The sequence below is a fragment of the Carassius auratus genome, chromosome 19 (genome assembly GCF_003368295.1).
Source record: "Carassius auratus strain Wakin chromosome 19, ASM336829v1, whole genome shotgun sequence".
NCBI classification, from domain to species: domain Eukaryota; kingdom Metazoa; phylum Chordata; class Actinopteri; order Cypriniformes; family Cyprinidae; genus Carassius; species Carassius auratus.
In genome coordinates this window covers 8,710,894-8,727,291 of record NC_039261.1, presented here as the reverse complement: position 1 = coordinate 8,727,291, position 16,398 = coordinate 8,710,894, and the positions used below count along the sequence as shown (strand labels likewise).

At 35.1% G+C, this 16,398-nt stretch overlaps 1 protein-coding gene and 1 pseudogene across 1 annotated transcript; both read right to left on the bottom strand.

Annotated features, from left to right (window-relative positions):
- LOC113120181 (calcium-binding mitochondrial carrier protein Aralar2-like) overlaps positions 1–1,999 on the bottom strand; it is a 40,227-nt pseudogene extending 38,228 nt beyond the window's left edge.
- Positions 2,000–8,445: 6,446 nt separating this feature from the next.
- On the bottom strand, positions 8,446–10,415 carry LOC113119361 (26S proteasome complex subunit SEM1). Its single transcript, XM_026288783.1, has 3 exons — positions 10,257–10,415; positions 9,604–9,697; positions 8,446–8,696 (listed from the first exon to the last, which is right to left on the bottom strand). The coding sequence occupies exons 1-3, from the start codon at positions 10,330–10,332 to the stop codon at positions 8,654–8,656; spliced, it is 213 nt and encodes a 70-aa protein (XP_026144568.1). The 5' UTR covers positions 10,333–10,415; the 3' UTR covers positions 8,446–8,653.
- Between the last annotated feature and the right edge of the window lie 5,983 nt (positions 10,416–16,398).

Genomic DNA, 16,398 nt, shown 5'->3' with positions numbered 1-16,398 from the left:
GTGACCCTGGACCACAAAATCAGTCTTAAGTGTCAATTTTTCAAAATTTTGATTTATACAACATCTGAACAACAGCTGAATAAATAAGCTTTCCATTGATGTATGGTTTATTAGGATCAAGCAATATTTGGCCGAGATACAATTATGTGAAAATCTGCAATCTGAGGGTGCAAAAAAATAGATACTATAATATTACTAATTAAAAATTAAGTTTTTATATATTTACCGTAGGAAATGTACAAAATATCTTCATGGAACATGATCTTAACTTAATATCCTAATGATTTTTGGCATAAAAGTAAAAGCAATCATTTTGACCTATACAATGTTTTTTGGCTGTTGCTATATATATATATATATATATATATATATATATATATATATATATATATATATATATATATATATATATATATATATATATATATATATATATATATATATATGCACAATAATGCCCTATATCAAATAATGATGAAAACTTCTCTGTGCTGGCGAAGTGGTTGGATTATTTTGCCGAACCAATAGACCTTTGACACATCTTGGCCAGGGTCGCCTTCTGCCTCTCCTGGGACAAACACATATTTGAAGAAAAAAGCTGAAAGGGTAGACTTCTCTTGGAGCAAAATCCCCCTATTTCAGTTGTCTAAACTGAGAGGTTTAAAAATAGAGCTACTTATAAACAAATGATTGAACCACTTTGTTGCTCTTTACCACTGGAGTGTCTCTAATAATGGTCAGCGACTTGGGACTCCAGAGGTCTCTAAGGTTAAATACCTTCTGTTTTAAGTAACAGGGGCATAGAGATGTGGTTTACAAAGTTGTGTCTATTTGAGATGTTGACAGGTTAATTATAGTCTTTTAAGTGCTGATGAAGGTGACTGACAGGATTTAACTTCTCGTTGAGCTTGTCTGCCTCCTTTAAGTTCTGTATCTGGTCATAATCAAATCTTATGTCCTTTCTAAAAATTGGAACCCAGGAGGATTACATTTTACAACAGCTCCTTTGCTGCTAATTTACTACAAATCAAGGTTGTGTAAATATAGTTTTAACATTTAATGTTAACAGCTACTGTTTTAAGCACCACTAACAAGACTTTTAAGCGTTCACATAGAAATGCACTGTATGCCATTGCTTTTTCCCTTTTAAAATCTTTGTCATGCAACATTCAGAAGTTTTTGCATTCTTTTATACTGTTTTTCACTCTCTATCTCTAATGTCTGTTTTATCTTTGTCTTGGAAAGATGTCAAACTAAATTAGTAGGGAATCAGATAACATATATATATAATTCCCCTGACAAAAACAGAATGAGCACTATGGGCCTTGACGGACACAAAAATAAATCTGTTTGAACAACATCCCACCAGCTAACTTTGTATGTCTGGTTCAATTCAAAGTCCATTACTAAAAAAGAGGGCCGACAGTAGTTCAGTGATAGAATATAGACAAATAAGCAGTAAGCAACTGTTGTTCCCAACTAGACTTAAAACCTGACTTAGGAAAAGTCTGACTGTTCACAGAGTAAAGTGAGGATGAGATCAACATTAGAAGCTGTTCACCATTTATTTGCCATACTTCCCCAGCATTTACACTTGAACACAACACATCTGTATGCTACAGTCACCTGAACCTGCTCACTCCGCTTTGCAAAAGCCCCAGAAGTCCGGCTCCTGAATGAATCTGTTTAACATCTTTCAGTTCAAATGAGTGGCTACACTAAACATGCTTTGGGGCATGTGGGATGGGCTGAAATTGCCCTTCTGGAGGGACGGGCGGATGCGCCAGGGCAGTTTGAGAAGGTCCAGGCAAGCAGGCTTTAGCCATTTCCAAAAACAAGAGCCCACACTCAGACCTGCAACCTGAGAGGACGAAGAGTAGTCTACCTCTCCACCTAAGTGAATCCAGATGCTGCCCACAAACACTGCAGAGCGAGTCAAAGGCTCCGGGCTGCACTCTTGGACCTCAGATTCCTGCTCTTTCTCATAGCTGCTGATCATAGGGGCTGTTCAACAGCAGTGTGGGAGGGAAATGATCAGCTTCGTTCGTCTTTGAACAAAACAAGAACACCAGAAAATCTTTAAGTCTTTTCCTTTTCCTTCTCCCGAGGACATACCACCTGGCCACAAATCTAGTTACACAGACGGTGCTGGAAATCTGGAAAGTTGTTGGATTGCATTAGAAAAACAAAACAAAACAAAAAAACTTCTGAAGCATAGTTAAAATACAGGACAATTTATATATTGTATGTATACATATTATTATATCATAGATATTATGTATAAAAATTGATATTAGTGTAAGTGGGTACTGATGTGCTACTGCACATACCGAGTCAAAACATTAGATATTCTATGTTAAAGATTTGGACAACAGGAAAAGCACATCTTAGGGGATGAAAGGGTGCGCATCAATAAATAGCTCTTTTCTTTTTATTTTGACATCTGCATTTTGGATGAGGAACAAAGACACGGCATAGTGCGGTTCTCATGGCTACAGAGTGGCCCGTACAAAATACAAAACAAAAATCACCAAGGATGCATCATGTTACATGTCACTCAATCCATTTCAAGCTAAAACGAACAATCCTGCTCACTGTTCCGTCAGAACTGACGGGAGCCTGTAAGATGAGAGGACAAAACGTGTTCTCATACATCAACTACAGAGATGAGCCACTCCAAATAAAAGAGAGAAAATCTATTATTCATAGACAATCTATAATATTGTAATAAAAACCCATAGACATCACAATGGAAATCTCCTCCGATGTAATATCATTATAGCATTTCCCAGGATAATCTATGAATACAATATCCTTGTATATGCAAGATTTTAATGACGCACTGCCATATGTGGACTCTTGTAGTCTGAGCCGAACAGAAGAATGAGTGCTATTCCACACACTCTGCTTCCCTTGATCAGAGCATATGTAAGCCAGCACAATAAGCAGTGATTCAAAGCTCGCTCTCTCCTGCCACGACAGAACAGCGTTCCTTAGCAGGGAGCCCTTCAGTAACATGTGTCACTTCTAATTTGGACGAGCTGCATGATGGCCACCAGACACTCCATCATGAAACACACACCAGTTCTTTGTTTGCTTATGTGTTTCTTTCATTTCCCAATCCCAAACACAGCGGTATGAAAAAAGCCCGGCACATTTTCCATTCCATTTCAGTAGGCGTTGCCTGCTTTGGCTCATTTTAAAGAAGTTTGCCACTCAGAGGACAAACGTTTAAATTAAAGATGACTAAATGATGACTAAATTTCCCAACATTGAGTAAAAAAAGCTTGAGTTTGCTTTTGAAATGAGGTTGACAAATGTAAGATTTTGGTTTTCCCATCCTGTTTTTGGAAGGAGAAAAAGCAACGTGAATGGGTCATTAATTTGCCTTGTATGAATTACCAGTGAAAGGAGTGGATTATTGAATCCTAAAAAGGAGGGGGTGTTTTCACTGCAAATTCCTATTACTATATATGTATAGTAAGGAATCAGATGAGCTTGATAGCATGTCAACCACCTGTGTGTCTGTGAGTGTGTGTGTGTCAGACGGAGAGAGAAAAAGAGAGATAGAAAGGCTCCACATGCCTGAGCGGTTTGCTGAATTTGTATCTTGCCTGAGGGTGAGATTTGGAACATTGTTGTTGTCTCGTGAGCAGACAGCCGCTCACACATGATAAATTGTTTCCTTGTTGAGCTCGTACTATAAGTCTGTGCCTCTGCCAGGCCTCCCAGGCTCTCAAACCCCCAAAGCGGCAGTTTTCCGTATTTTACAGTTGCACTCCAAATTTCATTTGCTCATGAATCTATTGGCCTCAGCGCAGCTTATAGTTTATCCTTATTTAGTTGTCAAAATCAGCTATAAAAGCTATTTAAAACTTGGAGAAAAAAAAAATCTAAACACATTATATTAATTTTAGTAGAGATGAACTGAAATATCTCCATGATCTTATCTTTAAAACTTGTTAAATGTTTGATCCAAAGGTCATATTTTTTCACAAAAGTCAAATAACTCATAGTAAATTTAAATGTACTTAAATATATATATATATATATATATATATATATATATATATATATATATATATATATATATGCATATATGTGTGTGTGTGTGTGTGTGTATCTATATCTATATATATAGCCTATTTTTTTGTTGTTGTTAACCTAACTGAGACTTGTTATAGCGCCTATATATCATTGCTCTTTTTGTTGTTTTTGATTTGCTTCCACTGTCCACATTTTTAAATTGCTTTGGATAAAAGCGTCTGCTAAATGAATATATGTAAATGTTATATATATACACATATGTACATACATGTGTGTGTGTGTGTGTGTGTGTGTGTGTGTGTGTGTGTGTGTGTGTGTGTGTCTGTCTGTCTATCTATCTATCTATCTATCTATCTATCAATCTATCTATTTATCTTTATATATACATATATACATTCATATATATATATATATATATATATATATATATATATATATATATATATATATATATATATATATATATATATATATGCTATATATGTGCTTAACAGTAATAATTAGTAGGTGTGTTAAAAAAATTTACTGGTATGTGTATATATAATACACATATTATACACAACCGATACCTTCTGTATATATATTGTAATTCATATAAAGTATTATCAGTACTTTTGCTTTTAAAAGCAATTTGACAAACATGAATGGTTTTAGAGAAAGATGAGGTGTAGCTCACACCTGTAAGGTCATACAGCATTTATCTTAGTTACTGTGGAAATGGGAGAGCTTGAGCGAATGAGATGATTAATTAATAACAATTATCAGTGCTCTGATAATTCACTAGCGAGGATAACATCAAGAGTGCTTAATTGCCCCGACTCGTCTTGATGTGCTTTCCTCCTGACTGTCCAGGGTTATTAAGTGTGGTGGGTTGCCTTGATATGTTGGACATGCTTAAAATATGATTGCGGGACTGATGGAATAAAAACAACCTGTAATTGCTGGGTATCACTGAGCTTGAAGATGATTTAGGGACTCAGTGGGGAACTGCATAAATAAACAAATAAATAAAACCTTTCCACATTTTAAACAAACCACTTAGACCATTTCTAGCAGTGTAATAATATGACAACAGAATTATTTAACCATAATTAAAGCACTATGCTTTCTGGAAATACAAGTCTGGATTTGATATACAAGTCTGGACTTCATTTAATCATTTTAAATTAGCATAAACAGTAGCATTCATATAAAACAGAGAACACTGTAAAGGATGTTCATGCTGCACTTTACACTTTGTTGTGTTAAGCTGTCAAAACATACTGTCTGACCATGCTTTTCTCCTAACTTTTACAAATCAAATTGAATTGTAGCTAAATAAAATAGCAAGTCATATTTTTTATAAGAACAACCTGTCTTATTAGTTTCATATATAAGCAGCCCGGAATGTATTTCAGCATAAAGTTGATAGAATTCGATCTTAAAAACATTTGTTATGCTGTTTTTTGTTTTGTTTTTTCATATAGGCTCAAACTTTCATATATATAAAAGATTTTGAATCAGTGAACATTATTTATATATTTATACATACATATACAGTATATACATATACATAATATATATAAACGGAAGGCTCTTATGTGCACTAAAGGTAGACTTTATTTGATCAAAATACAGTAAAACAACAACATTGTGAAATTTGATTACAATTAAAAATAAATGTTTTCTATCTTAGTGTATTTATATTTTCATTTATATTTAATACATTTTAAATATAAGAAATATTTATATTTTATAAACGAATACATATTTTTGTTTAAAATATCTAACATTTTATAACATCAAAGACTTTTCCAACATCTCTCTAGCACAAAATGACATCCAAAACAACCGCTTTGTTTTTACAGTGACACAGCCAAACGCTGACCTACGCAGTGGTCACATTCCCAAATGCCACAATGAGCCTTACAAGCAAAGTGAACAGCGAAGAAAATGAAAGGTAACAGCTCTTTTCTTTTAGTGCCACTGTCCATACAGTGGAAAAAGAAAGACGGACAAAGAAGTACATATAGAGAGAAAAGGGGCCTGAAATGAGGTTAACACACTCACTTACATCGATTCATGTCCTTTTAGGGTCTCTCAATAGGGGAACCCTCATCTGTGTCTTCAGAAGTTATTTTCCACCCTCAATAAACAGGCCAACCATTGTCACATGGAGGGCTCTCGTTATTATTTTTTGAAGTAATTACACCTTATTATCTGTGTTTACTTTAGCGAGGGTGAGTGCAGGTGTGGGACAGGGAGTTGTGGGTGGTGGTGATGGGCCACACTGCCTGAACAGTTGCCCCTGTGACTCTTTTTTTTTTTTTTTTCACTCAAGGTTTGGGCATTGTAGCTGTGCTCTGCCACTAATTTCAGACCCACAAAAGGAACGTGCAATTAGGCCTATTATTGCAGCAGCTGCGCGCTCCCTGCACGACGGCCCCCTGGCTTCTCTTGGCTCATAGTGGAGATGTTTGCTGTGGTCTGTACCCCCAGTGCGACCGCAACACCTATCCTATGTGTGACAGAAGCACCGCAGAATAAACAAATAAACTGGACATAGGTTATCAGTATATAAATCTAAGTGAGGGTGTGATATATATATATATTTTTTTTTTACCACAATAAAACAAATTGCGATGTTAGAATTAATACAAATGGTAGTGTGAATATAGTATAGCCTATATCGGGTTGGTGTGTGTATGTATGTATTTGAGAATTTAAAATATAGATTACAGATCTATAATAAATAAACTTTCCATTGATGTATGGTTTGTTAAGATAGGACAATTTCTGGTCGAGACACAACTATTTGAAAATCTGGAATCTGAGGGTGCAAAAAAAACCTAAATACTGAGAAAATCGCCTTTAAAGTTGTCCAAATGAAGTTCTTAGCAATGCAAAATACTAATCAAAAATTAAGTTTTGATATATTTATGGTAGTAAATTTATTAAATATCTTCATGGAACATGATCTTTATTTAATATCCTGATGATTTTTGGCATAAAAGAAAAATCAATAATTTTGACCCATACAAAATATTTTTGGCTATTGCTACAAATATACCTCTGCTCCTTATGATTGGTTTTGTCATCCAGGGTCACATATATATGATTTTTTAAATATTGTTTGACACTGAAGACTGAGTAATGGCTGCTGAAAATTTTGCTTTGACATTACTTATTTACACTTTAAAATAAATTTAAATAGGAAATAATTATTTTGTTAAATTTAATATACATTGATCAAATATAAATAAATATATATATATATATATATATATATAATTATTATTTCAAAGCATTGAATCTGTGTTTCCTAACAGATTCATGTAGTTTAAAAACATTTGAGTTTAATTTTTTATTTGTCATCACTGATTTCAGGTTTGGGCGAATGACCCATTGACAGAATTTAAAAGGAACCAAATTCACAAGCAATTGAAAACAGAAAAAAAGAAACTGCGAAACTGAGACCCACAAAGACCCACCTTTTGCTCAAACACAAGGCCAATCTTCTGCTTTCAGGCACAAACTAAATGGCCCTGGAATCTCCACCGTTGCTCTCACTTAGTGATTTTCACACCTCGATGACTCTCCAACAATTAAAATAATGATCCAGCACAGAGCACTTATTTTGAAGGGCATGGGTGGATTTACATGTTATGATTGTGTGCGCCTGCAAGATGTGGGTGTCCCTGATGTCAAAAAAAGAAGATGTAATCATAAATTTGACATCAGGTCATTAATGTCAGAATCAACAACTGAAAATCTATTAACCAACCCATAGTTGAGCAAGTACATGCAGCCTTCATACATGTAGACTTAGCGCAATAAACAATGCAAATTTGTCAGAAAGAATTGAAGTTCTAAAACAAGTGATGATTTCATATTTTTACAAATTATATTTTGAATTTTGGGGAGAGAAGACATTAGCAAATGATGCCTCTGCGGTAGGAGATGCCTTACTGGCATTGATTTCAGCTCATTATGTCCTTGGGACTCACAGCCACAAATCCAGAGAAATCATTTTGCTAGGGGGGAGTGCGGCTGGGCAAATTGTCTTCTGGTTCAGTGTGGGAGCCCTCGCTGTGAAGAGCAAAAGAGCAGGGCCCAGTCGGGAGAGGGCAGGCCCAGGCAGGACCGGCTGGGGCTTCATGCTGTGACCACCTCCGTGCCTCTGACAAACACTTCACTGGATAATCTCCCCACCAGAGACTCTGACAAGTCCCAGGAGCCTCAGGGCACAGCCGAGCACTTTCTCCATGGATGTGTGCAGCTGCATCACTGGATGTTACATGAAAATCTGCTGAATGACTAACAATATTTACCAGACTTTACGGAGCAGTTATAATTTTGATTACAATTTCAGGTATGCAAAACAATTCTCTGCCTCTAAAAAAAAAAAATCAAACAGAATAGGGAAAACAAATCTTTATTATCACAATTATTAACACAACTTGTTCTTGTATTTGGGGGGTGCATTGATATCTGTTTCTACTGACCCGTTTTATAACGCAGGGCTTCTTACAGAAGTAACAAGAGAAGTCACATTTTCTACTGACAGAACAAACTGAAAATATTCAAATGTGGAAAAAAATTCATTTTCAGCTCAAGTAGTCCAATGTTAAGAGGTTTCCATCTTATATCCATGTTTTTCAAGCTCCGCTCTAAAAGATGGGAAAAATCGGAGCAAAAAAAGTTAAACTGTGCAATAACTCACAAAATAAATACAGAAAATATTCAAGTTGTAAAATTACATTTTTGACATTACATTTTCATAATATTAAGAACATTTGTATTACCATTACTTTAAGTTCAACGATATACATACTATAGTATTATAGATAGTTTTTGTTCATATTTAGATTTTTTTTTTTCAGTTTTAATTTTCACGTTAAAGTTTTACTAATTTTGTGTTTGCCATTTAAAATGTCTTATATATATATATATATTTTTTTTTTTTTTGTACTTCAGCTTAAGTTATAGTTAGCTCCAGTTTAGTTATTTCATTATTTTAGTACATCATCAAGATAAACTAAATGAAAATGAAGTACTGTTGCCTTGTCAACTAGCTGAAATAAAATGTGTTTTAGTTAAGTTTAATAACCCTAATTATAACATACTGACTATAATTGGTTTCCAATAAGAAAACACTTTCGACCAAATATCGTGAGTCTCTCCTCCTTTACCACAGAAATTAATGCATCTACCTTTTTTAACTTAAAATACAAGAATATTAAATGGCTGTATTTTCTGTAGTCAGGTTCTCACACATAGGAAATTTCATAAATGTGGTTTGAGGCCGCCATGAGTTTTGGTTAGCCATTGGACTATGAGATCTCTTAGGGACTGTTTTCTTCTAAATGAGTTTAACCAAAAAAAATTCTTTAGAAAAAATGTCGGTTTCACAGGGACTCAGGAAGATTGTCTACAGCCACTGAGACAACACAATGTAATTGTATGTCTAACAGGATTCATTATTCGTGAATTTAGATTAGACTACTATACTCCAGAGCTACAAGGTGTTCTCCACTTCATATGAATAATCACACAAATTCAGAATGTGAAACCTACCTCAGCTGATTAGAAAAGTCATCCTCTACATTGTCATCATCCCAGTTATCTTCCCAAACATGAGCGTCCTCATCTTCATCCAGGCCCGTCCAGTCTGGGAATGACACACCAGTTCAGTGACGCTGATGATGATTTACATGGGCCTGATATAGCACGAGCTCCACAAACACACACAGTCAAACAACGTGAGACTATTCGTTTCTATATTTTATCCGAGAGTAATACTAATAATAAAAAACGGGGTCATAAACTACATTTTATACGTGCAAAAGTTATTCTTGATTAGAAATTACTGAGCAAATATGAAATAATTAATGTAAACAATATACAACTACATTGGGTTTCAAGGTGCTAAAAATGCTAACTGCTAATAATGCTTAGCAATACTGTTGTTGTTTCTTTACGTCTGTGGAACAAGTAGCGCCGATAGACTTTTTATGAAATTAAACATGTCAGATTCATTATTTCATTCATGTCTTTTCAAACGCGACAAACCAACCATGTAACAGTTATTGTATAAACTGAAGAATATTTTGTCGGTTAGCCTAGCAATGCTAGCTGAGTCACTGTGGTGTTGTTTGTATTTATTTACCCGTAAACTGACTAAAGAGCGCATTTCTAATCAAAACAGTAATCATTTTCAGTTCACTCACCCTCTGCTGGGAATTCTTCAAACTCATCATCCTCCTCCAACAGCCCCAAATCCACTGTTTGTTTCTTCTCTGACATGTCGTGCTACTGATCCAGCGGTTCAACACAGAATCAGATTCTCATCATCGACGCTTAGCGTAATACTGAATATGCTGTGCGCATGCGCAAAACTGTGGCTGGGCCTAGCGTTTCACTGCCTGTATTATATGAGCTAGCCTAGCTGTTTGAAGTGTTTATTCATGAAGGCTCCGCCGCATAATGAACATGGCTGAATGATTTGTATTCATTCATCTAAATTATTCTAAATGTATTTATATATTTAAAATTATTTATAATTTGTATTCATTGTCTTTAATTTGTGGCAATAAATACACATGAAATGTACAGAATATTTTAATAATATAAATATGTATTCCACACACATACACACACACAAACATATATAGGATGTGAAATGTGAATGTGGCTGAATAACTCAAAATATTTTTTTTCTAAATAAATGTATTTATTTACTGATTTGTTTAAGAATAATATCAAAATAATAAAAAATATTTTATATTGTGAGTGAGTGAGTGTGTGTGTGTGTGTGTGTGTGTGTGTGAGCATGTGTGTGTGTGTGTGTGTATATATAATAATATTTGAGAGAAATAGGACTTTTGTGTAGATATATATATATATATAAAATGAAATTCTACATGAAAATTAGTAGAAAATCATCCAGTGAAGGTACATCTCAAAAATATACATAACAGCCACAGGCAAGAACATTGAATATTCTAGATAAATGACAGCACATACACCACAAAACCACACATGCCACAATGAAAATTGTCCTGTGGCTCCAATTTGCTGTCAGACGGTGAAAACTTAAACCAGTATCCTACTTGCCTATTCTGTTTTGAAATTATTCTGTAATCATCCAAAATCCAAATATAAGTCGACAGCAAATGGAAGTAATTTAGATAGGATGATGACAGTGTACTCATTTTTGCTGACAAATCCAGCATACGCAGTATGCTAAAACAGAACAGCCTGTATATAAATGGACATTCTGGACATGGAGATGAAGAGAATCCCGTTTTGGCTCCAGATTTACACCAGGGCCATAAAGATGGTGAATTACTAATCAAAACAATTGCATAAAGCTTATGAGCTTTTTGAATAAAGTGGAAAGATCATTGAAGTCTGTCTCTCAGGTAAGAGCCTGGGAATATCTCACAGTGTCTGTGGAGCATACCTGAGACTGCAGTTACACTGTGGCGCCTGGAATCTCAGGAGATGGGGAGGGGGGCTGCCCTGACTGACTCGCAGCCTTTCTTCGTATGTGAGAATGCCTTTCATTGGCCCCTCCAGGACAGTATCGCAGCTGAGCCCCTCATAGAGGATCCAGCCCTGCCCGACCAGTCTGGGAGTCTCGCTTCCACTGGTCCTTATCAGGATGGAGATCACAATATGGCCTGAGGGGTGCTAGGACGAGCCGTGGGGACAGGAGGGTTTTATAGGACGGAGGCCGTCATCACCCCCAGCTCCCTTCTGACTGATCACTGACTCGGATTAATGACAATGACTCTCCTTCTGCCAGTGAGAGTGACAACACACCAGAACATGGGTCTGTCTACCTGTCCAAGTGCCCTTGATGAGATAAGTGCCCCCTCTCTTTCAACATAAATAGAAGAATGCCAAATAAGTCAGCAAATACTTCACTGTGAAGACCGACTGTTGGCGCAGAAGTGCATGCACTATACATGAACTTTGTTTCTGAATCGCAATGAAAACTATTTTGCATATAGGGAGTAGACATCTTGCGGAAAGTGATTCTGATCATAAAGAATAAAAAGGCTTAATAATCCTAAAGGATAACATGTCAGCTTTGGATTTGGAAATCTGTGTGGAGTGACATGCTTCCTGAATATCTGTCAAGTACATCCAATCCCACTCAGTCATCAAGCTTTGTGTTTCATGTGGTATTAATTTTATTTATAATATATATATATCAATTGATTAAATTGATAACAAAATAAATAGGTCAAAAGGTGTGATAACATAAATGTTTGCATGCACATTTGAGAAAAATAAATATTAACCCATCTTTCTAGCTATTTCATTCAACTATTTGTCAATAAGAATTGTACTCTCATATTTTTCATCCGTCTTTCTTGAAAAGGCTTGTCAGCTGGAGCTTGAGGTACAGTTTGCCAACAGCCTAATGACCCTTTATGGCAACACAATCTGATGTCTGTCCCGGCCGGCCGGGTAATCCTGTCAACCTTTGCGGCTTAGTTATGCTCAGGCTTAAGTTGCATATTTTGTGTTTATCAGGATTTTGCTGATAAATGCTATCAGCAAGAGAGAAATTAAATATGGGAGGTCTATCTCAAGTTGCAAGAACAAACAGTTATTTCAGTGGTGAACCGCCAGTGATGCAGATATCCTATTGTTATTCTCTTATATGTATTACCTTAGACAGAATTTTTTTTTTTTTTTTTGGTAAGCACAAAGTTTTTTAAAAACATCACCATGAAAAAGATGTATACATTTTTATATAACCCTAAAATATTATATATTCTAGATAATAAATCAGTAGGCTATATATCTGTTTCCATCATTCTGACACACCTTTTCCCCGGATTTGCCAGGAAACTCATCCGTCCAATAACAACATAGTCAGAAACAAAGAACTCCATGTACCTTGAAATAAACTCAGAATAAAGAAAATGTTTTCCAATGTAAACACCTCATTATTTAGAGTACATCAGTCATGGCTACATAAACAACCCACAGCCATATTCTGCATATAATGTTAATTTTACTCATTATTTATATAAAATTCTCTTAACAAAATGATTCATGACAAAAAAAAAAAAAAAAATTATAGCAAGGTATAGGGGTCACATGCGAAGTTCGAATCGGAACAGTGTGAAGTCTACGAACTAGTTGTCAAGCTACAATTTCATCAGGCCCTCTGTCAAAGTTTGGGGCAAAACATGGGCACAATCATTTTTTAATTCCACATTCCACTTAAAATGACAATAAACATTGGGCCTCAGCCCTGCTTTTGTAAATGAAGCATTATTACATTAATATAGTAAGCATTAAACCAAATTTTGGCAACACTATAATTAAGAGTCGCACTGTTGGTCATATTTGTCTGACCTCACATTACAGTAGTTCATTGTGATTGGTGGCTTATATACTGAAAAGTCTCTCTCTCTCTCTCTCTCTCTCTCTCTCTCTCTCTCTATGGAAGGACATTCTCAAGTGAATGTCGCTCATCAAGGGGCTTACAGCGTAAGTGATAAAGTGTTCCACTCTAATACCTGCCCGCTTCTCATCTGTCATCTATAAAGAGGATTGGAAATGAAGCAACATTCCTCAGGATATGATGACCTCGAAAGCATACAGAGGGATATTGTAAAACATATAAATGGAGTTGGGAAATGTGTTTTTGTTTGAACAAAAGAAGTAAAACAGCAGCTGATCTTGATTATGATCATTTCAGATATACATTCTATAAACCATATATTAAATGATATACTTTGTCGTCCATCAGAATCATCTGTCAGTGTCAAACAGAATCAATATTGGTTTAACCAGTGTTTTATATGCTCGTCTTGATTTCAGGTTGCACAATGCAATATGGAATCAAGTAATACTCACCATGTGACTACATAGGCCCGGAAATGGCCCTCATTGGACTGATTGATAAATGAAGCTGTCTTTGTTTTTTAGCAAGGCCCCTTCAGCTCTGGACTTTGTCCAGGAAAACCTCTAACAGCCACTTATTAAGTAGTTAGACTCAGAAGGCTGAGTGTGCACTGGTCACCTGGGTGTGTGTCTGTAGGTTCTGAGAACCCATTGGCCAACGCTGGATTCTCTGTTGCAAGCTGGTAAGATAACAGAGCGGGTATAATCCTCATTCTTCTCCCTTGAGGTCTGGTGTAGCATGTTTTTACAGCTTGCTGGGTTGTTTAGCGATGTAATTATTAGCATTTCTCGTAAACATTCTGCATTACCTCCAATGAGTCTTTGTCCCCTTGACCCGCGCTTGACACTCTCAAAGAGAAGTCAGCGTAAAGTGGAGGAGGCGTGAATGTTTTTGCAATTCTCAAGAAAATAAAATTACAGATGACGAATTGAGTGAGACAGCTCATTTCCAAGATAGCATGATTTGAACTGCAAGGAAACTTTTGCAGAAGTTCACAAAAACATTCACATAGTACAGAGAGCAGTTAGCGGCTAATGACTGATTTGATCAAATTATGCAAGTGGTCACAAAAACACACCAAGCATATAAGTCATTATATATATATATATATATATATATATATATATATATATATATATATATATATATATATATATATATATATATATATATATATATATGTATATATATATATATATATATATATATATATATATATATATATATATATATATATATATATATATATATATAATGACTTATATGCTTGGTGTGTTTTTGTGACCACTTGCATATATATATAAATCAGCTTCAATGTGATTCATGATGTTGTAACACACCCTGATGTCTAAGCTTTTCAAATTAATGAAAAGGGTGAAAATAAAATTTGTTGTTTGTTTATATGATATGAAAACATTTTAGCCCCTACCCCATTTTACTCTGGTACCACTTGTGCAAGGATCATACATGTTAGGAAGTGCATAATTAAGTGTATTTAATATATTACATACTGAGCCATTAGCAAAATTGTCATGGTTTCTGAGCTGTATAAGCTGTGAGATTCATTTACCCAGTACAATGTTTTTTTTTTATCTAACACAGAGCGTATCAAGCCCTCTGTGTCTGTAAGTTATAGGGCAAGAAACCAAGAAAAGAAATCTACAGTATAGCCAAAGGCGAAGCTTGAACAGCTTTGCCAGTGACAAGCTTTTAAGGAGACCAGAGCACCATGGGTAGTCTGCAGATGAAATACTAGGGGGTGAAAGGGAAAGTAGTGATTTGTCATTAGGACTTTACAAAGAATAGCGATGCCAAGGGTCCAATTTATGGTTTTTATACCCTGCCTTCTTCAGAACACACATCAAGTTAGTTTTGAGGAATAGAATGCTAGTCCTCTCCGCCCCCATCTCTCTCTCTCTCTCTCTCTCTCTCTCTCTTTCCATATAACATAGTTATATGGAAAGATCTTTAAATTTAATGGAAATTTGGAAATTTAATACATCACATTTTGGCAAGTAGTGCTGCTGACAAATATATTAGGCTCATACACACTGCAGATAAATACAGTGTCACTTCACTATTGAGTGCTTATAGCATTCTGTTCATTCTGAGTTTGGTAATTTACATTCAATTAAAAAACAATGTATGCATGCAATATAGGCTTTCATGCAATATTTGTAAGATTAAAAGCAGCACTAGATAGTTTTGTATACATTCTATAAAATATATATAATGCTAACTAGCTATATAAATGCAATCAATATAAGATTAAGTCCTGAATAATAATCATAATTATTATCATGATTATTATTATTATAGTCTAATAATAATAATAATAATAATAATACATGTTAAAATTAAAACGGATCAGAAATCAAAATCTTTAAATTCTTTAAAAAGTGTTTATAAGAGATTGTACAGTATGAGACTATTCAGCTGAAAGAATCTGAAAAAAGAATAAAGAGCGCTGACGTAGTGACGTCACTGTCGTTTGGACACTTGCTGCTCGCCCGAGGTGCCAGAAGAAAATCTCAGAACCGGTATGTCTTGACGAATAGAGGTGTGCGATACCGCTAGATTTGGTATCGATCCGATACCAAGTAAATACAGGGCCAGTATCGCCGATACCGATACCAATATCGATACTTTTTAATAATTAAGGTGGATGTGTCTTCAACCTAAATCTAAATTAATTTTCATGACTTTTAATTTGTTTTTGTGATTTGCATTTTGGGTTATTAATCAGTACTACAAAAGCTTTTGTTCAGAAACAACTTTTGGTTACTTCTGATTTATTTAAATAAACAAAGTTACAAAATGATTACTTCACAAATATAAAAAATGTAAAAACAAATTCTCTTTTCAAGTAGCATGTTAATAAAAAAAAATTTGCTCCTCTTTAGTGCACTTCTTTTCAGTATTTTTTTCTTAAAGTCACA

What these genes read in the sequence shown, in the direction of transcription:
- LOC113119361 (XM_026288783.1), bottom strand. Translation starts at nt 10,332, where the DNA reads ATGTCAGAGAAGAAACAAACAGTGGATTTGGGGCTGTTGGAGGAGGAT. An exon ending in TGAAGAATTCCCAGCAGAGG is followed by an intron (nt 9,698 to 10,256) that starts GTGAGTGAACTG and finishes TGTCATTCCCAG; the next exon opens with ACTGGACGGGCCTGGATGAA. An exon ending in GACTTTTCTAATCAGCTGAG is followed by an intron (nt 8,697 to 9,603) that starts GTAGGTTTCACA and finishes CCCATCTTTTAG; the next exon opens with AGCGGAGCTTGAAAAACATG.